We start from the raw sequence: 14,993 nt of genomic DNA, 5'->3' as shown, positions 1-14,993 counted from the left end.
GTTTAACATGTACAGCGAGCCCCGATCAAAGGTGTACCACGACCGGAGCCTAATTACAAACTTTATAAACTATAGATCGACCTTTCTACAAGAACTTAACTTAAGCTTAAATCTTGAAGCTTCTTATCATTTTACTTTTCCCTTTTCATGATGAGGAAATAATTACACTACTCAAGCTGCCTCTGGCCTACGGTGACCAACACTAAAATTATGTACTAAAGCTTATCAGAATTCCAAAGCTGAGATCACGGTAAGACGTTAGCTTTATTTTGAAAGGCTTGGGTAAGGTAAGCTTACTTTTTTAATTTTTTGCAGTAGATCATAAAATGACAATTGTGATCAGTTTTGACTCAACTAATAAGAACAAATTCCATTTATCACAACAAACACAAATATTCTTGAAACCTACCACTCCAAATTTTGCAGCTTCCCGTCCACGGCAACCACCTTTTAGGATTCGCACGTTTAACATGTTGATTTCGGTTAGAACTGAAATAAAATAAAAAATGCTCTGAGCCCACGCCAAGTTTAAGTCAAAACAGTATAAAAAGTGTTTCAACCTCCCCTTAGCCGTTTAGCCGTGTCTGTACCTGTTCATTCAGGTTTGTATTCCAGAGAAATTATCATGAATAACTCACAAACTTTCAAAGGATTCTTTCCAAGACTACAAAGAGCCGGCCGTCAGCAAACGTACGTCAGCAAATAACTAAACGTGATTTCTATTGGCTGTTATTTTTACAAGTTTGTCACACTAAAGAATGTTGACGTGACTGTTGACGTGACATGTACAAGGAAAACGGGCACATTTCATTTCGTCGGTTTTCGCAAACCCGAAAACATGAAAAAGTAGAACCATTGCAAATTTGTTAGAAAAATAGTCCTCGGGCCAAGCTACAAAAGACTGAGAGTCAGCCAAATCGTGTCGAACGTGAACAAAAGTACTCTGAAATTCAAAAAAGATTTGATTTGCTTAGCAGAAAAATTACTACAGTTTAACCTTTGTGAAGAGTATTTAGTATAGTCTTTGTCATAAGAGAGGGAAAAAACAGCGAAGAATACAACTCCTTCCTCTGCTTCCTATTATCCGGAATAAGAATGACTAGTCCGGAACCGTCAATTTTCGAAAAAAAAATTTAAGGAAATACAGTTGACTATAAAAATAAGACAAGTAGGGGGAGGGCCTGTTCTGTCGCACTTTGTAATAATCATCGCACTTTGTAATACCTGTCGCACTTTGTAATAAAACTGTCACACTTTGTAATACCTGTCGCACTTTGTAATAACACTTGTCACACTTTGTAATAAAATAGCTATCGCACTTTGTAATAACAAGTTGTCGCACTTTGTAATAAATGAAGCTGTCGCACTTTGTAATAGCAAGTTGTCGCACTTTGTAATAAGCTCTTAAATTACTTTTGAATACGACGTTCGGTGGAAAATAAGTGAATTAACTAATCACCCAGGGTACAAATATGTTCTTTTTTTTTATATTTTACTTTGCGCACTAAACTGAGGGGATGAAAAAGAAACGAGTTCTCCTCCACGCTTCTCGCAATTGTTATTTGTCTTGATGTATCGTGACAGGAACACTTTCTCATCACGAGTAATGACCTTTAAAAATCGGTTTTGTTAAGCCGCTCCACTGACTCGGTACTAGTCTAATTTACCGTGCAAATGACTCTATTGCATGTTTAATTTGTAAATGATAGCTTACTTCAGGTGTTAGAGAGGAAGAAACTGGAAAGTAACCTGTGATGATGCTCAGGACAGAAGGAGAGATTTGGTGTTCTCTTGCAAATCCTGGGCAAGAAGTTTTCCTCTGCTCCCAACCAAGTGGTTAAAGACATGCTAGTTTAACTACTATGCGTGACTCACACCTCAAAATGAACTCATCGATCTAGGGCAGGTGGCATTTGTACATCTCACACAATGGTGTCGACCAATGATTGAAGGGAAAGGCTGTCACATTGCATCCATTCCACCCCAGTGGATCCTTTTGAAGGTTCTGATCAGTGTTCAGTTCAAGAGGGAAGCATACCTTGATCTGTGGACCACCCTTCTAACAAAGAAACCCGACAAAGATAATCTCAAAGATGGACTCCACTTGCTTGAAATCGTATTGGTTCTTCCTATCTCCGCTGCTCAGCTGGGAAAAGGCATAATCAACCCAAAATAGAATCAAAAATGATTCACATTACTCCCTTGGTGGAGAAACCCTTGAAGATCTCATGGGAATTTCACTGGAGGGTCCATCAGTTCTGGATTTTGATCCAGAGGCAGCAGTAAAAAAATGAGTTTCTTCGTCAAAAAGGCCACGAGGACCATTCCTCCAATCTTGAGGATATAATGCATCAGATATTCAGAATATAGATAGAATCTCTTTAGTCTTTTATTTCTTGTCCCACACCTCACTGCAACTCCCATCTACTCTACCTCAGCAAACACCGAGCGAAGAACAATACAACTATAAATTCGATTATTTACCGTGCTTGCATCTACTGCGCAGACCTATCGACCATTAACACTACGTAGCGTGTATATTTTGAAGAACTGTGGTATTTGTCTTGTAATGGTGTCCAAGCTATCTCGACTTTTAGCCACGATTGTAGCACCTATTTAAAATCTTGTGACTAACCCCCCCCCCCCTCCCCCCAAAAAACCCCTCATATAGAACAAGTAGCGAGTCGCTTGAAGCCTCCGTCTCCCTTACTAACACTTGGACTCAGCCCTCTCGCGCATCTTTTTATTTTTACCTGGAGTTATTTCCCCTTTGTTCAGTTATTACACTCCATCGTTGCTAAACAAGCTATGTGATCTCCAAAATAGCAATTGCGTGAAGCGTGGAGTAGAACGTGTTAGTCCCCTCAGTCAAGTATGTGGAGTAAAATATCAAGGAAGAACGTATTTGTGCCCTGGGGGATTAGTTAAGTCATATATTTTCTAACAAATATCCTATTCAAAGGAAATTTGAAATCTTATTACAAAGTGCGACAACTTGTTATTACAAAGTGCGACAGCTTCATTTATTACAAAGTGCGACAACTTGTTATTACAAAGTGCGATAGCTATTTTATTACAAAGTGTGACAAGTGTTATTACAAAGTGCGACAGGTATTACAAAGTGTGACAGTTTTATTACAAAGTGCGACAGGTATTACAAAGTGCGATGATTATTACAAAGTGCGACAGAACAGGGCCGGGTAAGAGACCATAGGTCTGTACACACAAGTAGGGGGGCTGGGTAAGAGACCATGAAGTCTGTAAACACTAGTGGGGGAGGGTAAGGGTAAAAGAGCATAACACAAGACAGACAAGTAGGGGGGATGGGTAAGAGACCATGGGTTTATACCGACAAGTAGCGTGGGTGGGTGGAAAGGAGACCATGTATCGGTACAGACAAGTGGAATAGCTTTATAGAGAAAGACCGTTGGTCTGTACGGACAAGGATCGGTTTACTGACAAACAGTGGTTTCCACGGACTAGGCTGCTAGGGGGAGCTCTTTTTTGTTTCACGCAAACTAGCCTGCAGAACAGGCGTGATTTTTTTTTCTTTTTTTTTTTTTTTTTGCGTTTTTCAGGCGAGCGGAGGAAAGCGCGAGTCACGACGGGAGGGGCTCGACGGTGACTCGCACTTGCCTCCGTTCGCCTGAAAAAGGGAAATGGGTGGATGGAAAGAGCGAATTCTCTTTGGACTACTGTGATCACGACGTGGACATTGAAGGTTACTGATGGGGAAGAAAGGTTGAATTTTTCTCAAAAAAAAACTTTTTTAGGTAATTGTTGAAACAAGAAAGGGATGCAGGGTTTAATGAAATGTAAAACTAGTTCGAAATCTTGAAAAGAACGCGAGCTATCTGGTAATAGCGGTGAACGATTGAGGGTGTCATAATCCAATTTGTTCAGGGCTGTGTTGACGTTTTACGCGGCAAAGGTTTACCCCCGAATTACCGGCAAATTTGCGTACATCGTGTTCATCGCATGTCACGACGTTTTGTACTGAATTTTACAATGAAACAGCGTTCCATTTTGGATTTGAAGGAAGCGAAGCAAGAAAAGTCGCCTTGGGTGAAAATTAAGAAAAAACCGTTGCTAAAGAAGGCGAACAAGGTCAAAGTCTAATCGTTTACCAATTAAACTTTGAACGTTAAACTTCAGCTGCCAGCGAGCGGTAAAGGTTTGTGGTACAACCAGCCCGGTGTTGATTCAAAACCATACTCGTGACTCCGGCCCGAGCAGCAACGAAGGAGACTATCTGGGTACGAGATTGACACGAACCCAAAACGTTGGTCAGCGGTAAAAACATTGTTGGAAGGGGATAATGTTTGCAGCTACATTATCACCTTCGGAGAAAATTTTTCTACTATCTACAACAACTATGGGTTTGTCTCGCAGTCAGTTAGTATAGAGTGTAGTTATAATTCACCACATAGATCTCATGTACCGGTTATACGTGACACTGTACTTGATCTCGTTGACGTTTGGAACATCTCTACTTATAGATTCTTTCCGACAGTTGTTGCATTATTGACTCGGGAGTCTCTAGGAATGTGCAGATATTTTCAAGTCTGGCTTCGCTGTTCTACTCGCATCGGTTTACAGCTTTTTCGAAGAATAATTCTGACCTATCCTTATCCTGGTTTCACAGACTTTTTTACCCTGACCTCGTGTTCCATCTGTGTCAAGGTGTCTCAGACGAGTATTCGAACGGAGAAGGATCTGATTCTTGCTCACACTGGTAGTTCTGACGGGGATGGTGCTAACATGACGGCAATAGGGAGCTTAAGCAAAGTTCGTGGGCCACGGACCGGGCAACCGGAAGTCGAATGTTTCTCTTTTTGGCGTGGTTTTGCCCCTTACCGCGGACAGGAAAAGGTCTTGTTGATGACTGTGGCTTGACGTTACAAACGCGACGGCTTCAAAACGCTCCGGTTGCCGTCCGTGGCTCAAAATTGTCTGTGCTTAAGTTCCCTTATATACCCCAAGACGACTCAGCAAATAAAGTGCACACGGAAACCGCAAGGGCAAACCGGACAGGATCCGAGCGAGATTGGAAATGAGCAAGGAAATCAAGGGAAAGTGAATCGCACTCATTCCAGTCCGGCGGAGCAGCTAAGATACCGTGTCCTTGTTGTACGCGGCTGTGTTTTCAAATGTTACCCGACTGGTTAACAAAATGCCGAATTATGCAAGAAGGAACAAGGATTAATGTTTAACACCTTACAGTAAAGAGCAGCCAAGTTTAGAGGAAGCTGAAGAGCCAACCATAAAGCAAGTAAGTCTCAATCCGGACGATACCCGAGTTTCTATCTCCACATTTGTCACTTTTAAAACAGTGTTCTTGGATACCTTGTGGGGGCATGTTGGTGGAATTTCTTCCTGTGGATTTCTTCCAGCTAAGATATTTTAGCCACTTCAAAATGAAGAGAATTCTGGATATGAAAAGGCGATAGCTAACCCACACGACACTTTATACGCTAGAGTTTATTTTGATTCCGCGAGAAAAACTTATGTGGGTTTGATCCATGAAACGGTGCACTGTCCCAGTTTCTAGAAAACCTCTTCTCCAACAACAACAACAACAACAAACTTTATTACTCAATTAAAAAGTTAACAAAGTTAAACTTAATTTCACGGCAACATAATATATTAACACAAAAGAGGTAACATTTACTAAAAGATCTTTTGGGGGAGAGGTTGGGGTAGATGACTAGTTTTAATGTCGCTGGTGAATTAACACTAGGCTCTGGCCACAAGATGCGATTGATATCGATTGATATCAAAAGACTATGCCCGGTATGATCGCTGATGCCAATGTGCGCAACACCGGAACAGTCTACCCTATCAATATGATTTGTATAGATCAAATCAATTAGCGTTGATAACGTTTCAGTATTGCGAGTAGGTTCAGTTGAAGCCCACGCATATTGGATCATATCGGAAATTTCACATAGTAAACGTGTATTAAGATCATATTGAGAAGAGGCCAAATTGCAATTTAAATCACCCAACAAGTAATATTCAAGGCTGAGAGAATCTAATTTCCCGATAAGGGTCTCATAACCCGAAAATAACTCCACTGGGGAGCAAGGAGGTCTATACCAAGTAACCACAAGAAAAAGCTTGGAATGCGGTTTTCGAATTTCCAGACATAAATGTTCAAGCTTATTCAAATTCAAGTCGGAGCGCAATACAAACTAATCAAAGTTTTGAAAAAAAAACACCCCCGCCATAGACATTAAGTTCACAATTTTCGGATAGAGTAATCGAGTTTAGTTTCATTAATTGAGGGAAAAACAATTAATTTATCGGCAAGTAGGATTCTGAGTCCCGCTTCTGAGTACATCAATATGCTTCATGAGGCTATTTCAGTTCAAACATCCCATTTTAAACCGCGCTTAGCAGGCAGATTACTGGGAAAAATTCGGAGGAAACAGAGGAAAACGGCGAAAACGATTCAACAGAAAAATAACAAGCAAGTATGCACGTGTTACATAAGATTTTTTGGAATAACATTCCTTAGACAGCTAAGGACAACCTACTAAAAGAAAGTTTAGAAAAGCAGTCTATAAATATGTTGATGATACATTCCTTGCTCATTATTAATGATACTTTATTCCAATGATTTTCTTTTCTCTTTGTTTTTTTGTTTTCCTTCTGCTATATCTTTCTTATTTTTTCTGTTCTATTTAGTTACCTTTCTTGTCAATTTACTTCCTTTAAAGGGGCACAGTATTAGTTTTACTGGAGGTGCCCCTCTACTTTCCTCTCCCCTATTTGAATTGTATATTTTTGAGCTGCGTGTTAATCTATGTTTTTTAATACCTCCAACTTTTGTATTTGGCTCTTATGTAACGGTAAGAGTGGTAAGTATAAATAAAAAAATGCAAAAAAAAAGTCAAATGTTACATGGGCTAATTAACAACAAATAAACGAAAATAATACCTTAACGACAGAAACGAAATAGCGAATACTTACAAACTATGGAACGGCTGGTAAGGTAGAATAAACCAAAGTTCGCTGAGAGTAGCGTATATCTTAAGCTCGTCGAGAACAGCGTATATCTTGCAAACTCGCCTAGAGCAGCGCAGAACGAGTTGCAGAGAGAACCGAGAACGGTAAACAGCACTATTTATGAGAGAAATGTGTAAAATAGCATATTTTGTACAGGAATAGAAACGCTTAGAGCGCGCTAATTAACCTAAATACGCGCTAGAAGGGCGTTGATTAAATACGATGGAAGCGGGATTGTCAGCGCTAGAAAGTCGCGGTGTTGATTACGCATTGTGCGATTCTAGTTGCTACACCTTCATATTATTCCTTCATATTGCCCAAATAACCTCTGTATAAGGGTTAGACAATGAATGTGAGTGTTCTATGGGATATAGTCCCTCGAGCATAGATAGAAGGCCACGAGGGTGTAGCAAGAGTGGCACTTCTATCTAATGCGAGAGGCGCTATATCGCATAAAGCACGAGCGTTCATTGTCTCACCCTCTTAGAACATGGTCACATCCGCGAAGAAACCATATTTTATGCAGATTCTATTCATGAGCGTATTTTAATTGTGCCATTCACACTTGGGAATAACGTTGCTATTTTGTTTTGGATGTCACCGTAATGTTGGTAGAATTTCATGAAATAAAAATTCTTTTCTTTATTTAGAGCTTTGTTCATTCTTTGTTGTTTTGATGGCTCACTTGCTCCGGCTATGAGCCAGCCTGAGTATACAGAGCTCGAGGAACTTGAGGCAGTCCTTGCCACTCAAGAGTTACTTGCTTTTGAGAGTGTAGACATAACCGAGTGCTTGGGGGATGAATTCGATAAAAGTGCACGTTTTCAAAAGCCTACCACAATGAACGAAATTGGGCAAAGAGAAAGAGATAGAATTCCAATTCGGTAAACGTCTATCGAGCTTGGGCTGAATACCGAAACACACAAATTGAAACCCTTGGAGATGAGTATACGTCCGTTCCAGTAGATTTGGTCACCACTCCCGTGGAAGAGGTAAATTACTGGCTTACAGGATTCATAATGGAAGTCATGAGAGGTGATGGCAAGCCGTACCCGTACCCGTGCTCTATATACTCATTAGTATGTTCTATTTTCTCATTAGTATGCTCTTTATAGAGCATACTAATTAGGCTTTTAGACAAAGGAAAACAAAAGAAGTCATTAGTATGCTCTATATAGAGCATACTACACCTTTTGCTGTTCATTACGAGAAAATACGCATTTATTTGCGTAAAATGTAATGGCGACCAAATGCGCGAAGATACATTCATTGGCGCCAAACAACGAACATTTGCGCTTAACTCAGATTCAATAACGATTTTTGTATTTTTATCAACATTCAAAAACACTTTTGGGCATTATTATGCGTCATTCGACATACAAAAGAGAAAAATATACTTTCATTTGCGCTAATATTCAAGTCATTAACACCATCTTGAAAGTCAATAGAGGTAATAGACAAACATTAACGTGCATAAATCATTTATTAACATTTTTATCACACTGTTTGAAATTCAATAGCATTCCTGGACGGCGTTAGTGTGGATAAGACAAATATTAATGCGCTTTGTACAAACAATTGAGCGATCTTTAGATTCAATATACAAAAATCGATTTTCAATTGAACAATACCTAATTTACCAGACTTTTTGTTGTCTAAAAGCAGCAATCAAGGCTGACATCTCATCCGGAAATTCAAAGACGTATGGATAACAGAGATGAGGCTAGAGCACGAGGAATCCCACTGGGCGGGGGCACCCAACGACAGTTTTCTCTCAGATCCTTTGAAACGCTATTTTAGGCTATCTGGAGCCCGGGGGGGGGGGGGTATTCCCCAGAATTCTTGGTGGGGGTGTGCCGCCCGGGTCTTCAAATCCCGACCCTATTTCAGACCTAAACATGCCATTTTCCACACCCGTTGTCAGACCTGACCTCTAAAATTCATACCCGTTTTCAGACCTTATAATTATGCATCAGTGCCGAACGGAAGTTGACGCAAGGAGTAAAAGTAAGCTGGATGACATAGTTTATCTATTTCTTTTTCTCGCTATCAGTTAGTCGCTCCAGTTACGTGCTGAGAAGAAAAATATGTTTGTAAGCTTTCGCAAATGTTCATCGCCCCAAAAACCCGACCCGATTTCAGACCGTAATTGTCAAAATCTATACCCTATTTCAGACCAAAACGGCTCAAAAACCATACCCTTTGGGGCGGCACATACCAATATACCTTATATAGGGGAGTACCCCCCCCCCCCCCGGGATCTGGAGTGCCTTTAAAGTTCTGTAGGTTCGTTTAAGGCCGCGCTATAATATATTTATCTGTTCGGTCATTCTAGGGTAACATGAGTCTTTTCGAAATTACTAGGGCATCTGTCCATTTCCTGAAAACCTCAGGTCTTACTTCCTTTCCGAAAATCTTAACTGAACCCAAGTACCCCCCCCCCCCGGGATTTTTATCAATCCGAATACACTAGGCCTTAAATTTCCCATATCACGAAAGTTCGAGGTGAAAATTCCCTTCAGAAAATTGTAGGGGATTAAGGGCCTTCCGAACAGGTAATTTACCGAAACGATCCGTTGGGTGCCCCTGACTGGGGGAGTTTCGAACACAACAACTGCTTGAAGCTCTGCACAGAAACATCGACACTGTGACCGCAGCTAAAAGTGCGCAATGGTACCGCTTCATGCAGACTTATCTGCCAAGATGTTTGAATAGAGAGCTTATTGAAGGGTAAACTAAAATTGAGAATAAAATAATTTTTTGAAATTGTACTATTCAATTGAAAATCGATTTATGTATATTGAATCTAAAGATCGCTCAATTGTTTGCACAAGGGCATTAATATTTGTCTTATCCACACTAACGCCGTCCAGGAATGCTATTGAATTTCAAACAGTGTGATAAAAATGTTAATAAATGATTTATGCACGTTAATGTTTGTCTACTACCTCTATTGACTTTCAAGATGGTGTTAATGACTTGAATATTAGCGCAAATGAAAGTATATTTTTCTCTTTTGTATGTCGAATGACGCATAATAATGCCCAAAAGTGTTTTTAAATGTTGATAAAAATGCAAACATCGTTATTGAATCTGAGTTAAGCGCAAATGTTCGTCGTTTGGCGCTAATGAATGTATCTTCGCGCAATTGGTCGCCATTTTACGCAAATGGATGCGTATTTTCTCATAATGAACAGCAAAAGGTGTAATGAGTAGGTATTTCACCCCACAATAGGGACCTTAAGCAGCGACGACAACAACGCCAATGAGAACGTCAGAAAACGATAGTTTTAATTAGCAAAACACTGGCTCTGCACGTGCATTTTACACTTTGGTACATTTCTTTTGCGTCCTCTGCAAAACAACAACGTGAAATGACCGAATTGAAGGTTTTATGGAGAACGTGAACGCATGATGATTAATTTTCCTTCTCTTTCTGAACTTTAAAGGCGCCCCTACTACGTTAGCTCCTCGATATTCCGGCCTCATTACACAAACTGAGAGAGTATAAATCATCGCGGATTTATTCGGAAGACTTAAAGTTTGGTTCATGGCACCATCGTGCTTCGTCGAGGCGGGAAAATATGGGACTCTGTAAAACGAGGGTGCGGACGGGTGGATGCGGACGGCGGATGGCGGATGGGGAAAAAAAGGAAAAAGGAAAAGGAAAGTAGGATGTTTATACCGTTAAATTTATTGGTTAATTGTCACCTTTTAAGAAATGCTAACTTTGGCTATTTTTTTTTTTTTTAATTTGAATTAATTTATATCTTATTGTCAGTCAAACAGCGAAACCGCTACAGAATGTTTCTTCTCGTTTTTCAACCAAATCAGTTTGAGTTTGCAGTTTACATTAGTACGACACACCATCCGGCAAAACAACACTTTCACATCCATGAATAGTTACGGGATAATCTGATTAACGGGGAAAGTACTTTATGAGCTCTTGTTAGGCATTATAGATTGCAAATCGTGGTTATTGTTCGAACATCGAACCGACAGATCGATACAAGATATTAAAAGATTATTTTTAGATGTCCAAAGATTTATCTGCGTAGGATTTGCGAACGTGTCATTTTCTTCCTTTTCAATTTGCACACAAGCGAAGTTTGCCTTGCAATAGGGGGACTTTTTTTGATCGGATGTTGCGTCTTTTCGGTTTTGATATTCATTGCGGATTTTGCTTTTTTCTCTTTTATTTTTTGAACATTCAGTTTTTTCGGTCAGTTTCTGGTTTTCCCCAGTTGCCTCGCCGGCGGCCTTCAGTCCCTAGTTGTCAGGGGTCGTCTTCTCCGTGAACTTGGTACAGTCGAGCCTCTATTATCCGGACTCGTTGGGACTTGAATAAATAGTCCGGATAATCGAAAATATGAATATTCATGAGACAGTAATGTAACGAAACGAAACAAAGAAAACTTAATTTAATTGTGAAAAGATTTTTAAACTTGTCTGACCAACCGGTTGATGCTTTGAAGCTTTCGCGATCGGTCGACTCCGCGTTCTTGAAACTGCGCTGAGAAATGTTTCGCTTTCTCCTGAAGAAGCGGACCTGAAATTGGTGTTCTACTGCTGAACAAACCGAGGAATTCTGGCTTTTCTAACTCGTCGTCCTCTACATCAGACTTCTTGGCAGAACGTAACTTTTTCGTGACTGCAAACCGCGTCCAAACATGGAACCCATAAAATTTTCCCAGAGAAGAAAGTGACATTTTTTCAAGCAAGAGAAGTTCATGTTCGTTGTTCAGCGAGGGACCACAAACAAAATCGCTATCTTTAATTCGTCACGATTGTTCAAGACATGCCCTGCTCTAAATCAAAACTTGAAAGGAAAAGTACTTGAAACGTCGCTTGTGCCAGATTTCCTGAGAGGAAAATGACACGTTCGCAAATCCTACGCATATAAATCTTTGGACATCTTAAAATAATCTTTAATAACTTGTATCGATCTGTCTGTTCGAACAATAACCACGATTTCCAATCTATAATGCCTAGCAAGAGCTCACACAGTACTTTCCCCGTTAATCAGATTATCCCGTAACTGTTCATGAATGTGAAAGTGTTGTTTTGCCGGATGGTGTGTCGTACTAATGTACGGAGTCCCACTGCAAACTCAGACTGATTTGGTTGTAAAACGTGAAGAAACATTCTATAGCGTTTTCGCTGTTTAACTGGCAATAGGATATAAATTAATTCAAATTAAAAAAAAATAGCCAAAGCTAGCATTTCTTAGAAGGAGACAATTAACCAATAAATTTAACAGTATCAACATCCTATTTTCTTTGTTCTTTTTTTTTCTAATCCCCATCCGCTATCCGCCATCCGCTATCCGGCATCCGCCATCCGCCCGTCCGTATCCTCGTTTTACAGAGTCCCGCTGCATTGGCCTGAATGCCATGAGCCAAACTTTAAGTTTATGTGCACGGTTGAAAACAAAGCCCCACAGAAAGCCTTTTCGTATAATAGCTTCAGCTTTTCACTGAGGAACGGCTTAGAAGCGAACTAAATCTGAAATTAAAATGAAGAAGAGCATTTCCATACCTTTTCGTCGTCTTACATGCTTTTGAATGCAAATCTGCGGTTAGCGGCTTTCCACAAACTTTCCCGTGTGGGGACACCCTGAGTTAATTTTTAGCGCATGAAATGGAAACGCTCAGCGACAGCGAATGAAATTTAGCAATAGCGAATGAGTTTTAGCAACAGCGAATGAAATTTAGCGACAGCGAATGAAATTTAGCGATAGCGAATGAGTTTTAGCAACAGCGAATGTAATTTAGCGATAGCGAATGAGTTTTAGCAACAGCGAATGAAATTTAGCGATAGCGAATGAACAATTTAGCGACAGCGAATGTAATTTAGCGATAGCGAATGAGTTTTAGCAACAGCGAATGAAATTTAGCGATAGCGAATGAACAATTTAGCGACAGCGAATGTAATTTAGCGACAGCGAATACAACTTTGCGAATATTGAAACATTTGGACGACCATAATATACAGCTGCGGAACATTGTGTGAAACACTTTAAACATTCCTCGTAAAAGCTTGGAAGATTAATAGGGAGTCTTTTAACATCAAAATCACAACAGAGAATAACTTTATCCCCAACCGGTTTCAGGTAGTGTGACAAAATTGTTTTCCAAGCACAAGGTTCCTCATCTGCAAATCTCTTGCAAAACATTATTCTTTGGGTCTTAATAATAAATTCTAAATGCGGGGCTTTCATTCCACCATCTTTAGTGTCACCAATTAAGGACGATCCCTGCACAGTGGCATTAATCAAAATGTAACGACCATCGGTGTCTAATACAGACGATTTAAGGTCAAATTACAAATCATCTTTTATCAAGATCATAACTCCTCGACTGTGATTGGTACCATGAGAATAAAACATCTAACCTTTGTACTGTGTTTTCCAGATAGCCTCAACCTCTTTCGTGCTATTCTCGGTTTTCACTGTCACGCCATTGAAAACAAAAATCGAAACCATTCCATGAATGAAGTCAAGAAATTAACATGGTATAGAGGATAAATAAATAAGGCATCTGTCCAAGTGTCAGGTCTGTGCAGCATTCCGTACTCGAGTTATTTGACAAAATGTTCCACATAAATTTATGGAGCTTAGTATGGAGACGCCATGTTTGTGTCCCTCTGAGGGGCACAAACATGGCGACCGGAAATAGGAAAAAACATCTGGAGTTCACTTTTGCCAGAAAAGAGGTTTGTTTGCCCTTGTGAATTTTCCAATGTTTAGATTAATATTTCTCCTCAAACTTAAATTGTTTAGAATGCTGAAAATCACCCGAAGAGTCATTTTTAAGATACGGAAAAGCTCTGTCACGGCCGTCCTCCTGATGTCACACACGATGGAAACTCGGAAATTGAAACTGTTCTGTTTTCAAAAGGAAGCACGACATCGAGGTAAGAAATTGTGAACAGACATATTTTTAGGTAATCTTTCCTTGAATGAAGGTAAAAATTTTGTAGGCCTCCCAGTTTTGAATTCTAGAATTTGGTGACGTCACGTGAAAACCAAGAATAGGTTTCCTGGAGAAATATAATAGGTGCGGTTTTACCCTTGGGTAAATCGCTCTTGCCCACGGGGAAGCAACTTTTTGTGTGTAACCGACATTCCCAGAGCGAAATTGCCTTGGGGAAATTTCCATGGATACGTCAAAAAGAACAAAAGAATTTCCCATGACAGTACCAGAGGTAAGGTCTATGTGTTAAAAAGAACCCAAAGCGGCTCAACCAATCACGAGAAAGTGAAATGTACGAAACACTAGAATTCACGTGTTGTTTACGTTCTGTGCGCCAAATCCTACCCGCTACTGCGGTTTTTCAAGCTCAACAACAATCACACCATGGCTGGTTTTCAAGCGTTTCTGTAAGTAGTTTTTATACGTTTAAATGTGTTTCAAATGTAGAACGGAAATTTTATAAACTCGTTTTGAAAGCTCCAGATTTTTTGTACAAATTCATGGCAGTATTTAATTGCTGTAGGTTTCGCTAGTCTCATCATAAATCTAGGTGATCGGTAGCATTCACCAGTTGCTAAACGCCATAAACTAACAGCTACTCGCTTGTCGACGGGAAAAGCCTCTCGCATCCTGGTGTTTTGACGTTCCAGGTTTGGGCCTACAAGCTGGCAGATAAATTTAAAAGTGCCTCGAGACACGTGAAAGTTCTCTTTCCACCAGTGGTCTAGATTCCTATCATTCAAAAGTCGCCCAAACCAATTTTGTGGTCGCGGTAATGCCCAAGCTCGTCTACGACGATTCGACGTCTTCTTAAATAAAAAAAGTAAAAAGTGCAATCTCTGGAAAAAGCGTATTTGTGGTCGGCGTCGACGGTCTCCTCTTAAAATAATTTGCTGAACTACTAAACCTATAATTTTTGAAGTGGAAGTTGTAATAAAGGCAACAGAATTACCGAAAACATTTCACGGTTCGTGTCATCCATGTTTGCATTTCCAGTTAGTGTTTCCC

The 14,993-nt window shown here is 40.0% G+C and overlaps 1 protein-coding gene across 2 annotated transcripts in view; it reads right to left on the bottom strand.

The window, feature by feature from the left end:
* LOC146453503 (glycine amidinotransferase, mitochondrial-like) overlaps positions 1–14,993 on the bottom strand; it is a 161,570-nt gene that overhangs the window by 9,325 nt on the left and 137,252 nt on the right. The window contains exons 2-3 of one of the 2 annotated variants that reach the window (XM_085096557.1): positions 591–646; positions 410–489 (exon numbers count right to left, since the gene is read on the bottom strand). In XM_085096557.1, the coding sequence (XP_084952683.1) occupies positions 410–472 (63 nt within the window). In that variant the 5' untranslated portion in view covers positions 473–489; positions 591–646. The remainder of the gene's footprint in view (positions 1–409; positions 490–590; positions 647–14,993) is intronic. The other variant, XM_085096558.1, reaches the window with a different exon arrangement.

The sequence above is a fragment of the Pavona decussata genome, unplaced genomic scaffold (assembly GCF_977016875.1).
Source record: "Pavona decussata unplaced genomic scaffold, jaPavDecu1.1 SCAFFOLD_330, whole genome shotgun sequence".
Taxonomy (NCBI): Eukaryota; Metazoa; Cnidaria; class Anthozoa; order Scleractinia; family Agariciidae; genus Pavona; species Pavona decussata.
This window is presented reverse-complemented; position numbering and strand designations above follow the sequence as displayed.